The 21,371-nt window shown below is 43.8% G+C and overlaps 1 protein-coding gene across 2 annotated transcripts in view; it reads right to left on the reverse strand.

The window, feature by feature from the left end:
• Nucleotides 1-2,119: 2,119 nt before the first annotated feature.
• The window catches only part of GXYLT2 (glucoside xylosyltransferase 2), a 30,968-nt gene continuing 11,716 nt past the window's right edge, over nt 2,120-21,371 (reverse strand). Inside the window, exons 2-7 of one of the 2 annotated variants that reach the window (XM_033141211.1) lie at nt 16,740-16,932; nt 16,304-16,435; nt 10,549-10,800; nt 8,915-9,038; nt 7,438-7,610; nt 2,121-2,444 (exon numbers count right to left, since the gene is read on the reverse strand). In XM_033141211.1, the coding sequence (XP_032997102.1) occupies nt 2,262-2,444; nt 7,438-7,610; nt 8,915-9,038; nt 10,549-10,800; nt 16,304-16,435; nt 16,740-16,932 (1,057 nt within the window). In that variant the 3' untranslated portion in view covers nt 2,121-2,261. Of the gene's footprint in view, nt 2,445-7,437; nt 7,611-8,914; nt 9,039-10,548; nt 10,801-16,303; nt 16,436-16,739; nt 16,933-21,371 lie in introns of both variants that reach the window. The other variant, XM_033141212.1, reaches the window with a different exon arrangement.

Raw genomic sequence — 21,371 nt, forward strand, 5'->3', positions numbered from 1 at the left:
AGCAATATTATTCTAGTTCAGAATATAGTAATACTACATGGGAATGAGGAAGAGGTTTATACAGTATTCCTTGGTTCTCTAACACCTTGTGACCCGAACATTTTGGCTCCCGAACACCGCAAATCCAGAAGTAAGTGTTCCAGTTTGCAAACGGTTTTCGGAAGCTGAACGTCCAATGCGGCTTCTGATTGAGTGCAGGAAGCTCCTACAGCCAATCGGACGCCGCGCCTTGGTTTTTGAACATTTTTGGAAGTCGAACAGACTTCCAGAATGGATTCCGTTCGAGAACCAAGGTACAACTGTCTATGTCCAGTATTTTATAATAAGTGAAGCATTTTTCAAAGAAATCAGCAATGAGTATGGCATAATGTTAATAAAAGTCTTTCAGAAGCAAACTATTGTTAAAAACGGAAATGTGATATAGTGCCATAAATTGCAGCAAAGTATAAATTACTATGCGAAAAAGTAAACATTTATATAATATTCCTTAAGAACTTTAGCGGCTACACCCTCCCAACCCAAATAAAATGCATATGGAAAACAATTTATTTTGCATAATTTCATTAATATTGTGCAGAATGGTTTTTAATGTTAAACCAAATCCTTCATATACCAAAGGCAGACATTGGAGAAAATATGCTTCCTTGTAAAAAAAAAAAAACCCAACCCCCCCCCCCCCACCAAAAATACAAAACAACATTGCAGCTTCTGAAAATCTATCAAGCACCAGGAGTGAGAATGCTTTCTTCTGCAATAGGGGCAGGGAACTTGTTGCCAGCCAGATATTGGTGGCTCCAACTCCCATCAGCCCCACCCAGCATTATCAATGGTCAGGGAAAATGGGAGTTGTAGTCCAACGGCATCTGGAGGGTCACACCCATCCGTGTTCCACACCCAACTCAAGCCCTTTGCTTCCTTCATTACGTAACCTACCACTTTTACTTTACCATAATCATGAAATTGGAACTCAATATTTGAATACACGAAAAGGACTTAAACGTTTGACTCTGAAAGCAGAAGGCATATGACCAGCATTCATTACCAAATTTTAGCAGCAGTTTCATACCTGCCCTTCTCTCCAGACTCCAAGATCAGATTACCACACACATTTGTCAGACTGGCCTGAATCAAATGCTAGGCTTGTGTATGTAGCAGTTACTTGTACTACACTTCTCCCTCTGCGTTGTAGACCATGTTACCTGAAACATGGCCGCCTTCATTTAGAAAATACCTACACAGTGATCCTAATTAATGCTCAGTTGATAGATTGCTGTTATGGTATGGTTGTTGCTGCAAAACTGTTTCCCTGTAGCTGTCTGTGGTGCTAGTCTGTTAACAAACTTTTGCATTTCATGGGTACTTCCTACATTAGCTTTGGTAACCACAATGGAGTAAAGATGTTTGCGAGGGAAGTATCAAGATCCAAAATGCTGATAAGATTCAGGACAAGCATGGGGAACCTTTGGCTTTCCAGATCTTCCTTAACCAAAACTCCCTTCAGCCACAGCAAGCATGGCCAATGGTCAGGGATGATGGGAGTTGTGGTTCAGCAACATCTGCAGGGCCAAAGGTTCCCCACACCAGTCTTAGGAAGTAGAGAGATAAGAGCAACGAATTCATTATGCGAGGAAAAGTTAATGCATTTCCTTCTTCTGCCACTGTAAAACTTAAGTGATACCTGTAAGCATAGTCAACAGAATTTCTTTCAGGTAAAAGCAATGACTTTGAAGAAGAAAGTGACCTTCTCACAGAAATTCAGGATTCACCCAATATCTGTCTCTACCTACTTCAAGGCATTCATTTTCCTGGGCAGCAGAAATTTAAATATATATATTTTTACCTCATAAACCTTAAAATTTGGTTGTATATTCTGAAATGGCACATGTCCAGACTCCGTGCTTCAGCAATCAATTTCAGAAAAATCCTGACATCTTCCAGCGAAATTCGTAGACTTTCACCCATGTCCACTCTCATTATCATTTACCTTGTGAACTGTGTGTGTACACCATTAAAACCAAACCAATAAACGAACACCCCAACTGCCACTTTTGCTCAAGCTGCAAACTGTCTGACGGCACAGGCCTATATAGACATGCCTATTCTGAAGTAAGCACCACTGAGTTAGTTAAAGGTAACTCACTGAGTTAGGTTGGACTTGCTCCCAGGGAAGTGTTATATAGGATTGCAGCCTAAAATGGCCTAATGTACCTTAGGAGGACTGGATAAGAATATGAAAACCATATCAAAATATATTGCTGCGCTTATAATCTGAAATTGGCCCCAACGTTGACGATCACCCGGCTTTCGTAGACTTTCTTCATGGTTCTTTCGATTTGTTTCAGAAAAACCTGAGGAATTCGGCCACATAAAGTGTGTACAGTATCAAGGAATTTTGACTGGAGAGGGTAGTACATCGATTGGAAGAGATTGTCTTCAAAGGGAAACTAAAGAACAAAAGAAAAAGGATTAAAATACAGACAAGTAATAGCTATTATAATCATTGCTTTGCTGAGTTTTTTCCTATAAATTTTAACGTGGAGGCAGGGAGCTTGACTGTCAAGACACGCTGTGGTACAACATTAGATGCTGCTGATGTGCTTCTATTCTATGCAGAGTTACCTGCTCCAAATGTTGTTTTTCCCCCCAAAGCTTCCTTTACACCAAATTGCACTATAAGTCTATTTAGCTCAGTTCTATCAATTCTGACCAATAGTGTCCAGGATCTTAGGCAAGGGCCTATCCCAGGATTGCAATGTGAAACACCAGAAATTGAATTTCTCTCTCTCTCTCTCTCTTTCTCTCTCTCTCTCTCTCACACACACAGTTTCACTCTGTCACAAAGATCTTAACCTGAACATCTCCCCCTCCAAAAAAAAGGCCACCAATAGCTCTCATTCCTCTTTCCCCCTTTACCACCACAGTACTTAAAAATTCAGACAATCCATCTAAGTGTGTGGTGTGTGTGGTGCCATCTCAAGCTACTGCAGATACTGAACAGCATTTGGACTTTTTTGAATCTAGGCCTGCATGCTGAGAGGCTGGTGAGGCTACTGGGCTGCCCTGCAGCTAGAACATGGGTCTATCTGTACTGGGTCCATTGTTTGTGGGAATAGGTTTAAATACTCAAGTTTCCCGCTCAATAAGTGTCAGGGAACAGGCAGCGCCCAGTGGGGAAGTGCAGGGGCTGTCAGGGGAAAGCGAGCCCCAGCACCGCGAGGATAGCAGGGGAATCTCCAGCAGGAGCGACAGGCAGGAAGCTAGCCCAGCGGAGAGGGGGCTGGGGGATGCTCCAGAGACTCAACACCCACTCAGCGGGCACAGACAAGAGGGAGCAACCACAGTTCCGTCGCCCCAATTATGTAGGGGCGTCAAATGTAAGGAGGGAAGGAGGAGACTTTGTTGTTGTTGTTGTTGTTGTTCAGTCGTTCAGTCGTGTCCGACTCTTCGTGACCCCATGGACCAGAGCACGCCAGGCACGCCTATCCTTCACTGCCTCTCGCAGTTTGGCCAAACTCATGTTAGTAGCTTCAAGAACACTGTCCAACCATCTCATCCTCTGTCGTCCCCTTCTCCTTGTGCCCTCCATCTTTCCCAACATCAGGGTCTTTTCTAGGGAGTCTTCTCTTCTCATGAGGTGGCCAAAGTACTGGAGCCTCAACTTCAGGATCTGTCCTTCTAGTGAGTACTCAGGGCTGATTTCTTTGAGAATGGATAGGTTTGATCTTCTTGCAGTCCATGGGACTTTCAAGAGTCTCCTCCAGCACCATAATTCAAAAGCATCAATTCTACGGCGATCAGCCTTCTTTATGGTCCAGCTCTCACTTCCGTACATTACTACTGGGAAAACCATAGCTTTAACTATACGGACCTTTGTCGGCAAGGTGATGTCTTTGCTTTTTAAGATGCTGTCTAGGTTTGTCATTGCTTTTCTCCCAAGAAGCAGGCGTCTTCTAATTTCGTGACTGCTGTCACCATCTGCAGTGATCATGGAACCCAAGAAAGTGAAATCTCTCACTGCCTCCATTTCTTCCCCTTCTATTTGCCAGGAGGTGATGGGACCAGTGGCCATGATCTTAGTTTTTTTGATGTTGAGCTTCAGACCATATTTTGCGCTCTCCTCTTTCACCCTCATTAAAAGGTTCTTTAATTCTTCCTCACTTTCTGCCATCAAGGTAGTATCATCAGCATATCTGAGGTTGTTGATATTTTTTCCGGCAATCTTAATTCCGGTTGGGGATTCATCCAGTCCAGCCTTTCGCATGATGAATTCTGCATATAAGTTAAATAAGCAGGGAGACAATATACAGCCTTGTCGTACTCCTTTCCCAATTTTGAACCAATCAGTTGTTCCATATCCAGTTCTAACTGTAGCTTCTTGTCCCACATAGAGATTTCTCAGGAGGCAAATGAGGTGATCCGGCACTCCCATTTCTTTAAGAACTTGCCATAGTTTGCTGTGGTCGACACAGTCAAATGCTTTTGCATAATCAATGAAGCAGAAGTAGATGTTTTTCTGGAACTCTCTGGCTTTCTCCATAATCCAGCGCATGTTTGCAATTTGGTCTCTGGTTCCTCTGCCCCTTCGAAATCCAGCTTGCACTTCTGGGAGTTCTCGGTCCACGTACTGCTTAAGCCTGCCTTGTAGAATTTTAAGCATAACCTTGCTAGCGTGTGAAATGAGTGCAATTGTGCGGTAGTTAGAGCATTCTTTGGCACTGCCCTTCTTTGGGATTGGGATGTAGACTGATCTTCTCCAATCCTCTGGCCACTGCTGAGTTTTCCAAACTTGCTGGCATATTGAGTGCAGCACCTTAACAGCATCCTCTTTTAGGATTTTAAATAGTTCAGCTGGAATATCATCACTTCCACTGGCCTTGTTGTTAGCAAGGCTTTCTAAGGCCCATTTGACTTCACTCTCCAGGATGTCTGGCTCAAGGTCAGCAACCACATTACCTGGGGTGTATGAGACCTCCATATCTTTCTGGTATAATTCCTCTGTGTATTCTTGCCACCTCTTCTTGATGTCTTCTGCTTCTGTTAGGTCCTTTCCACTTTTGTCCTTTATTGTGGTAATCTTTGTACGAAATGTTCCTTTCATATCTCCAATTTTCTTGAATAAATCTCTGGTTTTTCCCATTCTGTTATTTTCCTCTATTTCTTTGCATTGCTCGTTTAGAAAGGCCCTCTTGTCTCTCCTTGCTATTCTTTGGAAATCTGCATTCAATTTCCTGTATCTTTCACGATCTCCTTCGCATTTTGCTTGTCTTCTCTCCCCCGCTATTTGTAAGGCCTCATTGGACAGCCACTTTGCTTTCTTGCATTTCTTTTTCATTGGGATGGTTTTCGTTGCTGTCTCCTGTATAATGTTACGAGCCTCCATCCACAGTTCTTCAGGCACTCTATCCACCAAATCTAAATCCTTGAACCTGTTCTTCACTTCAACTGTGTATTCATAAGGAATTTGATTTAGATTGAATCTTACTGGCCCAGTGGTTTTTCCTACTTTCTTCAGTTTAAGCTGGAATTTTGCTATAAGAAGCTGATGATCTGAGCCACAGTCAGCTCCAGGTCTTGTTTTTGCTGAGTGTATAGAGCTTCTCCATCTTTGGCTGCAGAGAATATAATCAATCTGATTTCGATGTTGCCCATCTGGTGATGTCCATGTGTAGAGTCGTCTCTTGTGTTGTTGGAAAAGAGTGTTTGTGATGACCAGCTTGTTCTCTTGACAGAACTCTATTAGCCTTTGCCCTGCTTCATTTTGATCTCCAAGGCCAAACTTTCCAGTTGTTCCTTTTATCTCTTGACTCCCTACTTTAGCATTCCAATCCCCTATAATGAGAAGAACATCCTTCTTTGGTGTCATTTCTATAAGGTGTTGTAAGTCTTCATAGAACTGATCAATTTCAGTTTCTTCAGCACTGGTAGTTGGTGCATAAACTTGGATTACTGTGATGTTAAAAGGGCTGCCTTGGATTCGTATCGAGATCATTCTATCATTTTTGAAATTGCATCCCAGTACAGCTTTCACCACTCTTTTGTTGACTATGAGGGCCACTCCATTTCTTTTACGGGATTCCTGCCCACAGTAGTAGATATGATAGTCATCCGAACTGAATTCGCCCATTCCTGTCCATTTTAGTTCACTGATGCCTAGGATGTCAATGTTTATTCTTGCCATCTCATTTTTTACCACATCCAGCTTACCAAGGTTCATGGTTCTTACATTCCAGGTTCCTATGCAATACTTTTCTTTACAGCATTGGACTTTCCTTTCGCTTCCAGGCATATCCGCAACTGAGCGTCCTTTCGGCTTTGGCCCAGCCGCTTCATCAGCTCTGGATCTACTTGTACTTGTCCTCCGCTCTTCCCCAGTAGCAAGTTGGACGCCTTCCGACCTGAGGGGCTCATCTTCCAGCGTCATATCTTTTATATGCCTGTTGTCTTTGTCCATGGAGTTTTCTTGGCAGGGATACTGGAGCGGCTTGCCAGTTCCTTCTCCAAGTGGATCACGTTTGGTCCAAACTCTCCGCTATGACCTGTCCATCTTGACCTGTCCATAGCTTCCCTGAGTAATTCAAGCCCCTTCGCCACGACAAGGCAGTGATCCATGAAGGGGAAGGAGGAGACTAGGGGTGCCCAATTTTCTTATGTTGGGGGCGCTCCCGAAAAGCGCCACTTCCAGAATCTCAAAGTGACTAAGCTGGTCGTGGACTTTTGAGCTCTGCACTGTACATATCTGCACAATAAAACCTGTAAATATACAGGACCCGAGTTGAGCCTCTTTACTCATGAGGAACTACAGCAGAACCCTTACAGCAAGCTTCAGATCATGATTCTCCTCTCTTACCGAGGGGTGGGGTGTAAGAAAAGAAAAGGCAATAAAGGCAATTCTGTTTGGAAAGTGAGGAGTTAAAGCGACAAAGTTGGTTCCTAGAGAGGAGATTGTGGAGCATGGTGAATGAAATGGCAAGAAGGAAGTTTAGAAAAAAATGGATGAGCAATCAATACAGGCCATAACCCAGGTGGAACAGAAACATGATCTACCGGTACATCTGGGGAAGTTACACAACTATTCCATTTAGTTAAATAAGGGGTCTTTTGAACTAGTAGTGGGGAACAGAACCTGAGCAGGAGGACGACACACACACGCACACACACACACACACACACACTGCTTTGTTAATGGCATTTGACCAAGTACCCTAAAAAAATAAAATAAAGTGTTGCTATTCCACAATGAACTGCCTGCCGTGAAAACAACCCATCACATAGGGTTGTGTTGTGAGGCTATAATAGTGGCGGAAGAAACCATTTATTCTGCTTTGAGCTTTTTGCATGAAAACAGAAATGCATGGCATAAGGTAATACAACTAGATGCACCACATCACATGTGAGAACACGGCATGAGACGGTCTCCCTGGGCAGGGCAACACTTACATCACGTATCACTTCATAGAGTGCTTTGAAAGTAGGCTGTTTGTCATCGTGGTAGACACCTCTGTTCCCATGGAGAACAGAAACACCTTCTTCCTCTGCTCCTTTACAGTTACTGCCATACATGCAATGATCCGGTCGATAGTTCCATTGGCAAGGAAACAGATAGAGACACTCTAGAAAGCCCAATTTGAGCAAAGATTGGGGGGGGGGGGAAGAATGACAACAATTACTAATCAACACCTAGAAATTGACACTAAACACAAACCCTTCAAAATGTTATCAGAAATTCTGAAATAAGGAAAGCTACACAATTTGGAAATGGAATCATGTGTCTACTATTCCAATACATTTTTTTCCTGGTTACATAATACGGAGTGAGAGTTTTGCAGAGAGGAGGAACAGAAGGCATAGCAGAATTTGGAAATTTTCTCATAACCGTGGAGTAACAGATGAGAAAATACTTTATGACATGAATAGTAAGCATGTGGAAGAGTCAATGGATGCATTTGTATGCAACACTAAACCGTACTTTGGTGCTTGCTTGCATCCTCCCCCTGCCTTCAGTGCTGCTGTGAGGAAGTGATTGGAAGCACTGACTTCTGTTTTCTGCTAACCACAGTTACTCATGATATCCAAAACCAGATACACTGTGACTTGTGTTAACTAAAGTTAATGAATCCAGAGGGTTTCCCTAAACCAGGGGTGGGTAACCTGTGGCCACCCTTATGTTTCCAGAGTCTAACTCCCATTGGCTGCAGCCCACACAGCCGTGAATAGAGATTATGAGAGTTGTAGTTCAGCAACATCTGGATGGCCACAAGTTACTGACCCCAGCTCTAAATCATAGTTAACACTAATCACAGTTCTTGGCTCAAACATAGCAGATAATGGAAGACTGGTGAAATCGGAAGCCACCTCCTTGAGTCTGTGCCAGAGGGAAAGGGGAATCAACAACATGAGCCCCAGACCTATGCGAATCAGGGAGATGGGCTAATTTGTCCAAATCTATTCCACACCTGCAGTCCTGATCATGCAGATTTTAAGAAACCAGCCATTTACTCACTGTAGTAAATGTGTGTGGGGAGCAATCAGTTCCCGGCCCTACTCACACAGCAAGATGGTCATTCCAGGGCCCTCCATTTCTCTATAATACCATGGCAATATTTTGCCTTTGGGCTCGAGCCACGCAACAGCTAACAGCTCACAGCATGGTTATACACATGCAGAAGAATTCTAAGTGGAGAATGCATGAAGTGGGTGAGGGGGAATTATTTATTTAATGCAAGTGTTTGTCTACCACTTTCCATCAATAAAACAATCACAATCTGTTCTCATCTGCAGGACTGGCAGTACAGGCCAATGAGACAGAGTCTATACACACCACCCTGTCACATATTCCAACAAGACCGACCAAACAAACAAACAAACAAACAAATACACACACATGCCTATAATATACAGTCTGTGCACCATGTACCTGGATTAAAGTAAAAAATGATGTTGAGCAAGTCCTGGTCTCCCCATGTTATGTAGTTTTTGTACTTTTGGTATAAAGGGTACAACATCTCCTCCCATGTCAAGCCTGTCGGTATCATGCTGTTCTGAAAGGCAGGAATAAATGATAAAGAAAGAAAAGTAGAAACCAGCAGAAATCACAGCAGGAGGAAGGCGTAGCAGCGCTGAGCAGCAACCTTTCTCAGCGTTCCTGGAACCAAACAGAACAGAAAGGAAGAACTGCTCTGCATGCCGGAACAGGGAGCCAGCGAAGGGGAACCGTGTGGACTGCCAGCATGCAAGCTCTCCCTTCAGACAAGGTGATTCCTTATCCTCAACTGACCATTCATTTGGCTGACCCTGAAAGGCCATCAGATCCAAAAGCGCTCAGAAGCATGGGTTCTAGCCTCCTTTTTCTGTGCCCCAAGTGGTATCATGATTTACATGCATGCAATTAAAGAAAACATGAAGCAACTTAGCTTGAACACAATACACTTGCCCGCTCTTATTATGTCAACGTTCGCATGAGTCCTTCCTTTTACTTTACCATTTCATAGAGAAGAAAGTTGGCTCAAAGCCAGAGAGACTCAGCAGGTGGTCCCTACTGGGTCCTGGGAAAAGCCTCCGGAGCAGCTCTGCTATTTTACTGTAGCTTTAATAATTTTGCAGGAAGATGCCACAGGTCAGTGGCAAAACATGTTCTTTCCATGAAGGGCTAGATTCAATCTCGCATAAAGTTGGAAGGGTCATCTAGCCAAAGCCCCCTGCAATGCAGGAATCTCAGCTAAAGCTGCCATGACAGATGGCCACCCAACCTCTGCTTTAAAACCTCCAAGGAAGGAGAGCCCACCACTTTTCCAAGTGAGTCTGTTCCCTAGTTGATCCTGATGGACAAACAGCCTGACCTGGTATAAGGCAGGTTCCTATGATCCCCAGTACTAAGGTCACACCTGAAGGTTCTGCAATCTTTTGGGGGAAGGTTTGTATCCATGAATGAAACCTCTGAGATGATGGTACTCAATAATTGGCAGGAACATTGCCTGAAGAATATGCAGAGTTGTATGCAACTAAATCATTGCACACGTGGAACCACTTCAAAGACCATGACTTCCTCCCTCTCCCACTGCACCGTGCACAAATCTGCCCCAGAGGTTTGGGGAACCCTAGATTAGATTTCGAGGGTGAGGTGCAGAAGGGAGCAGAGGGAGGGCAAGTTCGGTGGCGCGCTTAGAAATCACAACCACGCACGCAACGATTTAATGGGATACTGCCCATTCTTAATCCGGTGGACAGGAAGATGTGAAATGCACCAGCAGTAGTGACAAAGTATGACAGCATTTGAAGACCTACAGTGACAAGCCTCTCGAGTTAACTATCATTTGGCTATGCTACTCTGGGCCAATTTGAGAAGCCAGTGGACTGATTCTGTCAGTCAAGGCACATTCCTCGGAAAACAACAGTCCAAGCCAGTTTTTCAATCTGTGGGAAATCATTTGTATAAAACCGTGAGGAAGTTTTATATATGCAGGAGTGGAAACCAATCCCCAGTTGAGGTGGGAGAGAAAAGTGTTTCTGAAACAAAACAAACAAACAAACAAAATCAAAAGCCATTCTTACCTTGAACTGGGCATTCCTAATACGGGTTAAATTCATCAGCATGACTCCAGAATTTACCCCAGTCACTCCGTAATATGGGTGGCGAGCAAACCGACTGTACCAGCCAATCTTTGGTATTTCGTGTTCTGGAGCCATGGCAGCCAGCTGCGTGGAATTAAATGCTCTCAGGAAGCCCCAGATGTCATCAATGGGTCGCAAAAATAGGACATCTGTGTCCACATACAGAAGGGAATCTACGTCTTTTAAAATCGTCTTTGGGGTTGGAACGTAAAGGGTGTAGGGAAAAACAAATACACAAAGTCAGGAAGGCCAAAGAAGACAGATTACAGGCCAAGAACTCATTCACTCTGTGTATGCAGGTACATGCAAGACACAAAAGAACATACCATTCTGATCCAAATTCCTGCTTGGTATAGAGACATTCAATATAAATAAGCTCCTCAGGGTCAACTGGATGAAGTGAGCCAACTACTATGTTCTGGCGCTCAAGAGAATTAGGGAGCATGAGAAGATGATGGAATGAGGGGTTTGCCACAGGGAACATTTCTTGATTTTCATTTGAAGCATTTCTGTCTTATAGTTTAGTTTTAAAAATAACTAACAAGAAATAATAAAAGTAAATCTCACATTATGAAGCTTCATAGCAACAAAATCAATATAAACAACAAAACATGTTTTTAAAAATTTGCTGAAAGGACAAGAATAGTTTAAGTTTGTACGGATAGAAGATGGGGCCAACTAATATAACCAGGTAACAGCTTGGCTGCACAGTGGGTTATTAAATGGTGGTCCTCATTTCAGGCAAGGGAAAGACCACCCTGTGGAGAGGCACGATGTGATAAAGATTTTCATATTTTCAGGCTACCTTCTGAGCACATGAATTACTGTACAGCAATACCTCGGGTTATGGTTGCTTCAGGTTGCATTTTTTCAGGTTAAGAATGCGGCAAACACGGAAGTGTTTACTTGTGGGTTTCACCGTGCATGCGCGCACAGAACCATTCTGCGCAGTTTGTGCATGCGCAGAAGCGTTCTGTGTGGTTTGCGCATGCGCAGAAGCGCTCTGTCGCACTTGCGCAAAAGCGCCACTCTGGTTGCAGACTTTTTGGGGTGCGAACGGCACTCCGGAACGGATCGTGTCCGCAACCAGAGGTACCACTGTACTCCGAAGAAGAACCTTGCTAAACGGCCAGAATCCACTGTGTGGTTTGAATGTAGAATTAGCAAAAAAAAAAGATAATTATTTGAACATATTCAGAACTCTGATCCATCTACCCAGCTCTGTCTACTCTGACTGGCAGTGGCTTTTCAAAGTAACTTTCGAAGTACTGGAAATGAGAGATAAGATTGATGCACGAGTTACCTGGATATCTCAAAAGGGATAATAACAATCAGTTACAGGTATCAGTTACAGTTATCTGAAGAAGTGTGCATGCACACGAAAGCTCATACCAAGAACAAACTCAGTTGGTCTCTAAGGTGCTACTGGAAAGAATTTTCTATTTTGTTAATAACAATCAGGCTATTGATTCTTGTTCACAGTGTGCCCTCTTGTGGACACTTGGTTCTGTACATATCCATTCATAATTTCAGTAATTGCATTATTTTAAAAAAAGCACTTGTGTAGGTAGGTTTCAATATTTCTTCAAAAGCAGTGGAGTGTCCCTTTCCCATTTTACTTTCCTTCTCTTCTAATGATGCAGAAAATCCCTCCCTTTGTTTGCCTTCTTTCCCACAAAACTCTCTTATTCGATGGCCAGCAGAATGGCTCAGGTGTGGAAGAAACCGTGGTTGAAATTCCCACTCTATGCAGTGCACAAGGTGGTATTGGGGAAGTCTCCCACTCTTTCCCAGACCTTCAACAGGGAGAATGGATATCACCTTGGAAGAAGAGAATGTGACATATAACAAACCCGTGCACTTTTAAATTGGCATAAAAATAGCATGCCTCAAAGTGCGTGGCCACATTTACTTTGCTAAAAAGACACTCATGGGGTATATTCAGCAGAGGAAAAGCCTTGATTGTCATTAGATTACCCTTGAGGTCTCAGTATTTGAATTTCAAATTTAATAAGAGCATTTTCCACTTCTGCAATTAGGTGCTCAAGATAAAGGTAAAGGTAAAGGTACCCCTGACCGTTAGGTCCAGTTGCGGATGACTCTGGGGTTGCGGCACTCATCTCGCTCTATAGGCCGAAGGAGCCAGCATTTGTCCACAGACAGCTTCTGGGTCATGTGGCCAGCATGACTAAGCTGCTTCTGGCAAACCAGAGCAGCGCACAGAAACGCCGTTTACCTTCCCGCCGGAGCGGTACCTATTTATCTACTTGCACTTTGATGTGCTTTCAAACTGCTAGGTTGGCAGGAGCTGGGAACAAACAACGGGAGCTCACCCCGTCGCGGGGATTCGAACTGCCAACCATCTGATCGGCAAGCCCTAGGCTCTGTGGTTTAGACCACAGTGCCACCCACATCCCCAGGTGCTCAAGATATTATTGCCCAAAGTTTCCAAGCATGAAAGTGAGGGCAGGGCAGGGAGAAATGGGTTGGAATAAACAAAAATAAGTAATCAGTACTTTGGCTCTTAAATAAAATTATTATCTGTTTTATTGGAAGATATAGACCAGGCATGTCCAACTCCCAAGAGACTACAATCTACTCCCAGCATAAAAAACTGGCAGTGATCCACCCATTGTCATTGGAGGGAGGAGGAGGGTGGGTGGGGTGGGTGGATTGCCCAGAGTTGTTGAGTTTTTTTTGGGGGGGGGAGATTGCACAGTTTTTAAGCTTTTCCCCATAACTTTTTGTACACGATAAGGATCCAGTGATCTACCAGGATCAGCCAGGGATCTACCGGTAGATCACTATCTACATCCCTGATATAGACTATTGGAATGCGTCAATAAATAATTTAGATAACCTATTCTGGAGAAAATATTCTAGCCTATTTAATGGATATGGAGGGGCATTTTTGGGTTTTTATTTTATTTTAAAAAACTGCTTTATCTTTGCTTTGTTTTTGATCTGCAGCACACGCTCTACAACTGGTAGAGTAAGTTAATGTTCTATACAGGAGACACTTCTACAGAAAAGCTGCAATTAAGACAATGTGCTTTACTCCACTTATGACAATGATGTCACTTCTGCCGCACAATTCTGACACAATTCTACACATTGCGCTTCTTCCACAGCTTTCCCTGGACCCTCCATTATTTTGCACAGATTCTTTCCCAGTCTCTCCAACACGTATGTATTGTTGCAGCAGAATCTAGAAAACTTCTAGCAAAGTCACGACTGCCATTTTTAACTCCACGCACTGGCAACCGATCTGCGACAGAGAACTATTTTTTGCTTAAAAGGCAGGCATGACCAAAATTCACTCCCATCTTTACACATGATAGCTATGGGCTGGTGATGGTGATAGGGTTGGCACTCGAAGAGCTCCAAAATAAGGGCTATGTTGTGAGAAAATAACATATTATGCCTGTCAGAAAACACATAGTACTTATTACAGTATACTGGAGGGATGGAGGAGGGGAGAGAAACAAACTGTGCTTTTTTACTGACTGGCAGCTAACACTATTATTTCAAAACTAAGGAACCGTTCCTTGAAACAAGCAGCAAGCAGCAAGGACATGGGCTGAAACTGTAATTTGATGCTGCAGAATGCCAACATTCTGGGACCTTTTTGCTCTCTATAGTACATATGAGCCAGCTTGTTCTCTTGAGATACATCCTGGGAACGACAGGTGCTGTCTACAACTCATCCCAGGTGGTGTTTGTTGATAAGGCTCCAGTTCCAGGTTTTGCAGTGAGGAAGTTAGTTAATAACTTCACGATGTTCTTTGTATGCTTGGGCAGGCGTCACATGTAAAACTGCTGCTGCTGCTGCGTGCTTGCTATGCCTAATGAGAAGTTGGAGCATCTGCCTGCTAGCAAGGTAGAGAATTTGCAGGTTTTTCACAATAGTTTTAGGTTAAACTTAAGGTTGTGGGGAAGAACTGTAGCTCAGTGGTGGAGCATCTGTTTTCCATACATTTTTTTAAAAAAAAGAAGAAGAAGAAGAAGGCCCAAAGAAACTCAGCAGAAGAGCAAAGCTGAGCAAGGCAAGTCCACATAAGTGTAGCAAGCAGCAACAATAGAACTGCCCAGATTAAAAGAATGCTGTTTCGTCTTTACTCATCCTTGTTTTGCCTTGATGTGTGCACGTGGGGCTAAGAAGCCAGCTCAGCTGAATTAAAGAGAAGAGGAAGACAGAAACCTCTGCTCCAACTGGAAGCTTCCAAATACATACTCCGAGCGCACAGTACAACATTTTTCTAGGTGTCAAATATTCTCCGCACATCAATCCCAGAGACAGCAGGGGTCATGCCAATCTTGCTGGAGTGCATGGCCTCAGAAGCACAGCAGTGCTCTGTTCCAACAACAGTGTTTCAGATCACAGTAGGTTTTAGATCAGTGCTAGAGGAAAGAACAGCCTGGGTTGCGTGCTCTCTGGCCTAGGTCCTGCCACTTAGCCTTAAGTCTTGGCTCCGGTTCCTATGATGTGTGGTCCCAGATCTTTACATCAGACTAGCACTGTTACAGACTAGCTATTGTTACAACTATTTTGCCCTAAGGGACCAGGGCAGGTTTCCACAATTTAAAATGCAGTTTCGAAACTTGCAATTAAAAATTCAATCACAAAAAAACAGGGTGGCTCCCGAAAATACAGTGCGATCGTGCCTTATGCACATTTAACTCACGCGATTTCAACTGTACACGGCTGAGGGCCGCTGACGGGGGGGGGGGGGAAATGCAAATTAAATGCAAGCAAGGCGGAGAGCTTAATTAAAAGCTCTTTTTGCTACAGAAAAACTCAGCGTAAAAAAGGGAGCTTTTAAGCTCTCCACCTTGCTTGGCAAGCAAGGCCCTCTCAGCATGCCAAGTCTGGGATGCTCCCACGAGATCTCAGATGGTCCTGCGAGATCTTGCAAGAGCATCCCCGGGGACCTGACACCAGCTCCGGAATCCCCTGGGTCTGAGGTTTTTTTTGAGTTTGCACATATATGGAACCCTTGCGATCGTACCGTATACTTGTTGTGTGTCAAATGCTAGGGTAAAGAGGTGCTTCTGAGGGTAAATGGAACCAAGAGTGCTCCCTTCTGTCGTCCTTAGTGCCCGAGGGGGTCTTATGGGAAGGAGGTGGCCTTTTGGCTACTGCCAGCTTGCTTGTCAGCCCCTGCGACCCAGCCCTGCTACAGCTGAAAGCACCTCAGTCTTGCCTGCTGTCTGCTTCTCTGCATGCGCCAGTAAATAGCAGGTGAGTGTTTGCATTTTTTTAAAACAACCTGAACACTGAACGCAAATAAGCATTAACTGCGAAGGAGGCACCACCGGTCACTCGCAGCAGGCTTGGATGGGGGGGGGGGAGGAGTTGTCCTCCTGTGAAGCAAAACCCTCACCTGCCAGGGCCTTAAGAAGGGAGGATTTTTAAGTGCTCCCCAAAGTAAAACGAAACAAAACATCACTGAGACTGGCACCTTGTTGGGCTTTTGGAAAGACAAGGTGGGAGAGGAGGAGCTGTTTGACAGGTCTGCAAGCAAACGGACCATTTCCATTTGTGCGTGAGGGAGGTCTCAACATTTCTACGGCCAAAGATGTTTCTTGGGTTCAGCTACCTCAGGCTGCAGTCCTCAGCATGTCTACTCAGAAGAATGTCCCACTGAATTTGACATGGCTTACTCCTAGGTAAGTGGGGCTGGAAGTGCCTTACCGGGAGAAAGAGCCGCTGGGCAGCGCATGGCTTGAATAATTTTTTCCATTCCTGAGCATTTCCCACTGAAAAGGCGATTGGGTAGACATTATATTCAAACTTCTTTGTGTACGAAGGGGGCCATTCCTGTAGCTGAAAAAGCACAAGGAGGAAAGTGAGGGGATTAGAATTCCTGAGAGGCTGTTTTGTGGCAAATGCTATTGCTCTACAAAGTCAAACAAATTAAAACAAAGCTCTTACTCAGGCAGAGCTTTATAGAGGGCTTACTACTAGAAAAGAGTTTATCCGCTCATTAACTTGTGGCTGTCAGAGCATTTCCAAGTGAATCTGCAAGCTTATAATCAAATATCTAGATTTGGTTGGTGTTTCTGAAAGAAAGAAAGAAAGAAAGAAAGAAAGAAAGAAAGAAAGAAAGAAAGAAGTGCAGGGGACTCACTTTCCTCTCAAATTCAGGCTTCAGGGAATCCTCAGCAAAGATGTGAAATTTGAGTTTCCTGTAGCTAAAGAGAACTGCTGATTTCAGCATGGTGAGAGTTTCTTCCAGCCGGTCGCCACATGCTACAACCGCAAGATGCATCCACTGCGGAGATGAGAGCGGGGCTGCAGAATGCTTCTGGTCTTTTGGTCTCCTAAAAATATATACATTTTTTAAAAATGCACTTGAGTGAGACAAAAATCATCATCTTTGGAGGTTTTATATTAAATAAGCACAATACTATAAATATAAAAAGAATCAGAGAACTGTAGAGTTGGAAGGGACCCCGAGGCTCATCTAGTCCAACCCCCTGCAATGCAGGAATCTCAACTGAAGTATCCGTGACAGAGGGCCATCCGACCTCTGCTTAAAAACTTCCAAGGAAGGAGTATCCACTACTTTCCGAGGGAGCTGTGATCTTAGACTGGATTTGAAGAGCTTGCCAGTGTAATTTTAATCATGTTACCTAATCAGTTTTAAGGTGCTAAAATCTTTCCTTTATTATCTTCCATCATCACAATTGTTTCCTTATGTATAGCTTGGTTTTAGTTTCAGGTTCAAATAGCAAATTCAGAAATGTAACTCTGGCTGTCAAGTAAGAGTCTGGGTGGCTTCAAATGTTACAGGAAGCGTTGTCACCGGTGCCAAATGTAGAATGGACTCTCACATCTGGTCAGCAGCCCTTTCTGATTGCAAAGATACGCTTGCAAACATGCAGGCACAAGTTTCCAGGAGATTTTGGAGTGAATTTCCAGAGCTCTTTGCTGAGTGACTCCTGCAACCATGAGAGGAGGAGGAGGACGTAACACAGAAACACTGGAACCATTCTTTTTTTAAAAAAAATATCTTTTTATTAAAGATTTCTTGGTTTACAAAAGTGTGTGCAATGTCTCTTTTTTCAAGTTACATTTTCTACAGATCAGTTTCATTTGTTGAGACATTAGTGTTACACTAGGAAGAAAAGGGAGAAAGAGGTGGCGGGGGCATGGTGGGTGGGGGTGAGGTCAGGTGGCGATGTTTCTATTCTACTTAGTGTATGTGTGGGGTTTTGTGTAAGCATCGCTTGTGCTGGTTCTCTTTGCTATTCGCTTGTGTTCCTTTGGTGGTGAGAGAGGTTGGGGTTGGCCTAGGGTGTGGTTGTTTGTTTGTGATTGGCTGTAGTGAACTCTGTTTTCATGTGTGAGTGGGGTGGGTGGGTGTTTTTGAATCAGGTTAGCCATATTGATTCGTATGCTGTTGGTGGATTCTTGTCGTTGTCTTCTTGGGCTGTGTACGTGATAAAAGGGAGCCATACCGGGGTGAAGGTGTCTTCTTCCATTTGTCCCTGTGTCAGTTTCAGTTTATTGGTTAGTTTTTTTCTAATATGACTGTTTCCCATACTATTTGGTACCATTGGTCCATGCTTACACCTACTGAAACCTTTCTGACTTGCATCCTACTTATTTGATTCCTTTTGCCTCAAGAGTAGTCATTTGTTCACTCCAATCCTCACTCTGCCAACAACTCAGCTCTCAAAATTACTACTTGCTCACTCCACAGATTACCCATCATTTACTCATGAATAACAAGATGTGACAAATGATTGAGCAGCTGAGATAAAACCATCCCTGTAATGGGGGCAACCTGTAAGTGGGCAAGAGGGGAAGAAAGAACAAATGCATTGTACAAAAATAGAATGTGGGAACTCTTAAGAAACTATCCCTAAAACAAAGTGAATGTAAACCGAAGGCCTCAAGACAGGGTTTCTAATATACCCAGCATAGCTACTTCTTCCACAGCTTTCTATCACACTTCCCCGCTCTCTCATACCCTCTCTGCCACCTCTGTGCTACTTACAAATCCTTCCTCCTGCTTCACACCACTATTTTCTCCAAAATTCAAAATTACGTGGAACTGCAAAGAGCGATCATGCTCTTTGGAACTATGTTATGCAAAACAACGTCATCCATCTGAACAATTTATTCTCAGCACAGAATCATGGCTCCCTTGGTGCAAGGATATAAACAGTCCTGCAACTAGGGTACTTCATTTGTAAGCGGAATGGATCCCCCCCTTCTCCCCCCCCCCCCCGCGAAACTAAAATGAAGTCTGCATGCAATAGCTGCTGCTCTGTATTGCAACATAAATCTTCTCGCGCCTTAAGGGACACAAGCGTTTGGTACCTGACTGGTTCAAGAACGCAATATATTTCATTAATTGCTGAAAAGTCCATGGGCTTTTGTCTTAATTAAAGCTCAATTTCTTGCAGTGGATAAATAATGGCACACTACACTTATGCAAATAGTATTTACTTTCCAGCCAATTAGTGCAAAACCCGCTGAATTATTAAAGTGCATAATTGGCTGCTTGCATGGATTGTGCTCCTTCCCCTTTCTTGTGGCACTGCTTTTTGCCTACTTCTCCTATGCTTACTCTTAATTGCATCGTTAAATCAAGCTGTACACAGAAAATGAAAGCTTTGATATAGCTCGCCCCTGCATGCTACAATCGAAGCAGGTAGAAAACCCCAGCTGTTCATTACCTTGATGTTACGATGTTAAGAGTGTTTTCGTGCCACCAATGTAGCCCTTAAGCAGGGACACTAATGCTATGCATAGCCTTGAATAATCAAAGGTGGCATCCTAGCACAATGAATTACTGGAAATACTACTTTTTGTTTGAGTCTTTGGGGGGGGGAACCCTGCACTGATCTCAATAGGCTGCATCAGGGAAGAAAGGGTTAAATCATTTACGTTAATTTTTAGGACCCACCTTTTTCCCCTGTAATTTTAAGTTACCTTAAAATGTTTTTGTGTACTACTCTGTTTTAATTGTTGTTACTCATCCTAGGACCTTAGGGTATAAGGTTGGTAATAAAATGCGATAAATAACTTTTCCCTTTCCACCTGCTGTGATTCTGAAAATTACCTGCTCTCCCACACCCACTGATGCTATTTGCTTTTTTTATTTTTAAGGGACTCAGCATAGGGTTTAGTTTGGGCCAGTCTGGAATAAAATAACTATGTGCATCACAGAGAAACTATCCCTGGCATCTGCCCAGAGTGGAAATGTGCTTCCTTCTGCTCCTGAAGTTCTAGAAGGTGGAAAGGGGGGTTTCTCGTCTTCCTGACCGCAGGTTCTTTGGGTTTGGTGCCACAGAGCTGGAATTGGAGCCAACCTCAGCCCTGAAGGCTTGCCAGGGCTGGGAGTTGTAGAGCTTTGCTTCCTTTTAAACAGCTAATGGAGAAAGCTCCGGGACTCTTACTAGCAGTACATGTGAAAAGGATCTAGCTTCAGGAGTCAACAGGTGATAAGCCTGGTGGACCACAAGCTTAACATGAGTCCACAGTGTGATGCAGCGGGGGGGAGGGGGGAGCCAATGCTATTTTAGGCTGCATCAACTGAAGTTTAGTGTCTTAGATAAAAGGAAGTCACAGTACCACTCTATTCTGCCTTGGTCGGACCACACCTGGAATACTGTGTCCAATTCTGGGCACCACAATTTAAGGAGGATATAGACAAGCTGGAATGTATGCAGAGCAGGGCATCCAAGATGATCAGGGGTCTGGAAACCAAGCCTTATGAGGAGCGGTTGAGGGAATTGGGTATGTTTAGGCTGGAAAAAAGGAGACTGAGAGGAGATATGACAGCCATCTTCAAATATCTCAAGGGCTGTCACATAGAAGGGGGAACAAACTTGTTTTCTCCTGCTCTGGAGGGTAGAGCTTGAACCAATGGCTTCAAGTTACAAGAAAGGAGATTCCAACTAAATATCAGGAAGAACTTTATGATGAAGCAAAATAAAATAAAAAATTCCTTCCAGTAGCACCTTAGAGACCAACTAAGTTTGTTCTTGGTATGAGCTTTCATGTGCATGCACACTTCTTCAGATAAAGGGAAGAGATAAAGGGAAGTGGGATGGATGGGAGAGAAGCTGTAAGGAACTGACTTGTAACAGAGGGAGGGTACAGATACTGGGAGTGCTGGAGAGAAAAACTAGAGGGTGGCGGACAGGGGCAGAGAGAGGATGATCTGGAGAGATAATGGGAGAGAGAAGATAAAGACAAAGCTGTTCCACCCACAAAGCTGCCTTTGTCAGCCTCAACAAAGCCGCCTTTCTTGGCACTCCATGTTTCTTGTGTCAGAGCTGAGTGCGCTGGAGGGGGATTCCCTGGAATTCACCCTCAGAGGACTTTGCAGGGCAGCGTGCAAGCTCTCCATCTCCACCACCTCATTTATTTTTGGAAGGCAAGCTTTGGTGCTAAGCCAGGGAAGATCAGAAAAGGTTGCTAAAACTAGGTTCCAAGAACTGTTATGGGTTTAATTTATGCCCCCCCCCCAAAAAAACATGACTTCTGGTATAGCTAGCTTGACTGAGGTGTGGCAAAACTGAGAACAACTGAAAATGAACTTAACCAGGGGGTGAGTACGGTAATCGCCCTCTTTTTTTACCGGCAGGTAAAACGCATTTGCTGACTTTTAAGACACTGTGAAATCAGTTCCCACCACACGTGACAATACATTACATCGATCAAAAGCCTATCTGTTTGGCTATCTATACGAAGCCAAAATGCAGCAGTTACAAAATACCACAACAAATAGCCACAGCTCCCA

This window comes from Lacerta agilis, chromosome 2 (genome assembly GCF_009819535.1).
Source record: "Lacerta agilis isolate rLacAgi1 chromosome 2, rLacAgi1.pri, whole genome shotgun sequence".
Lineage (NCBI taxonomy): Eukaryota > Metazoa > Chordata > Lepidosauria > Squamata > Lacertidae > Lacerta > Lacerta agilis.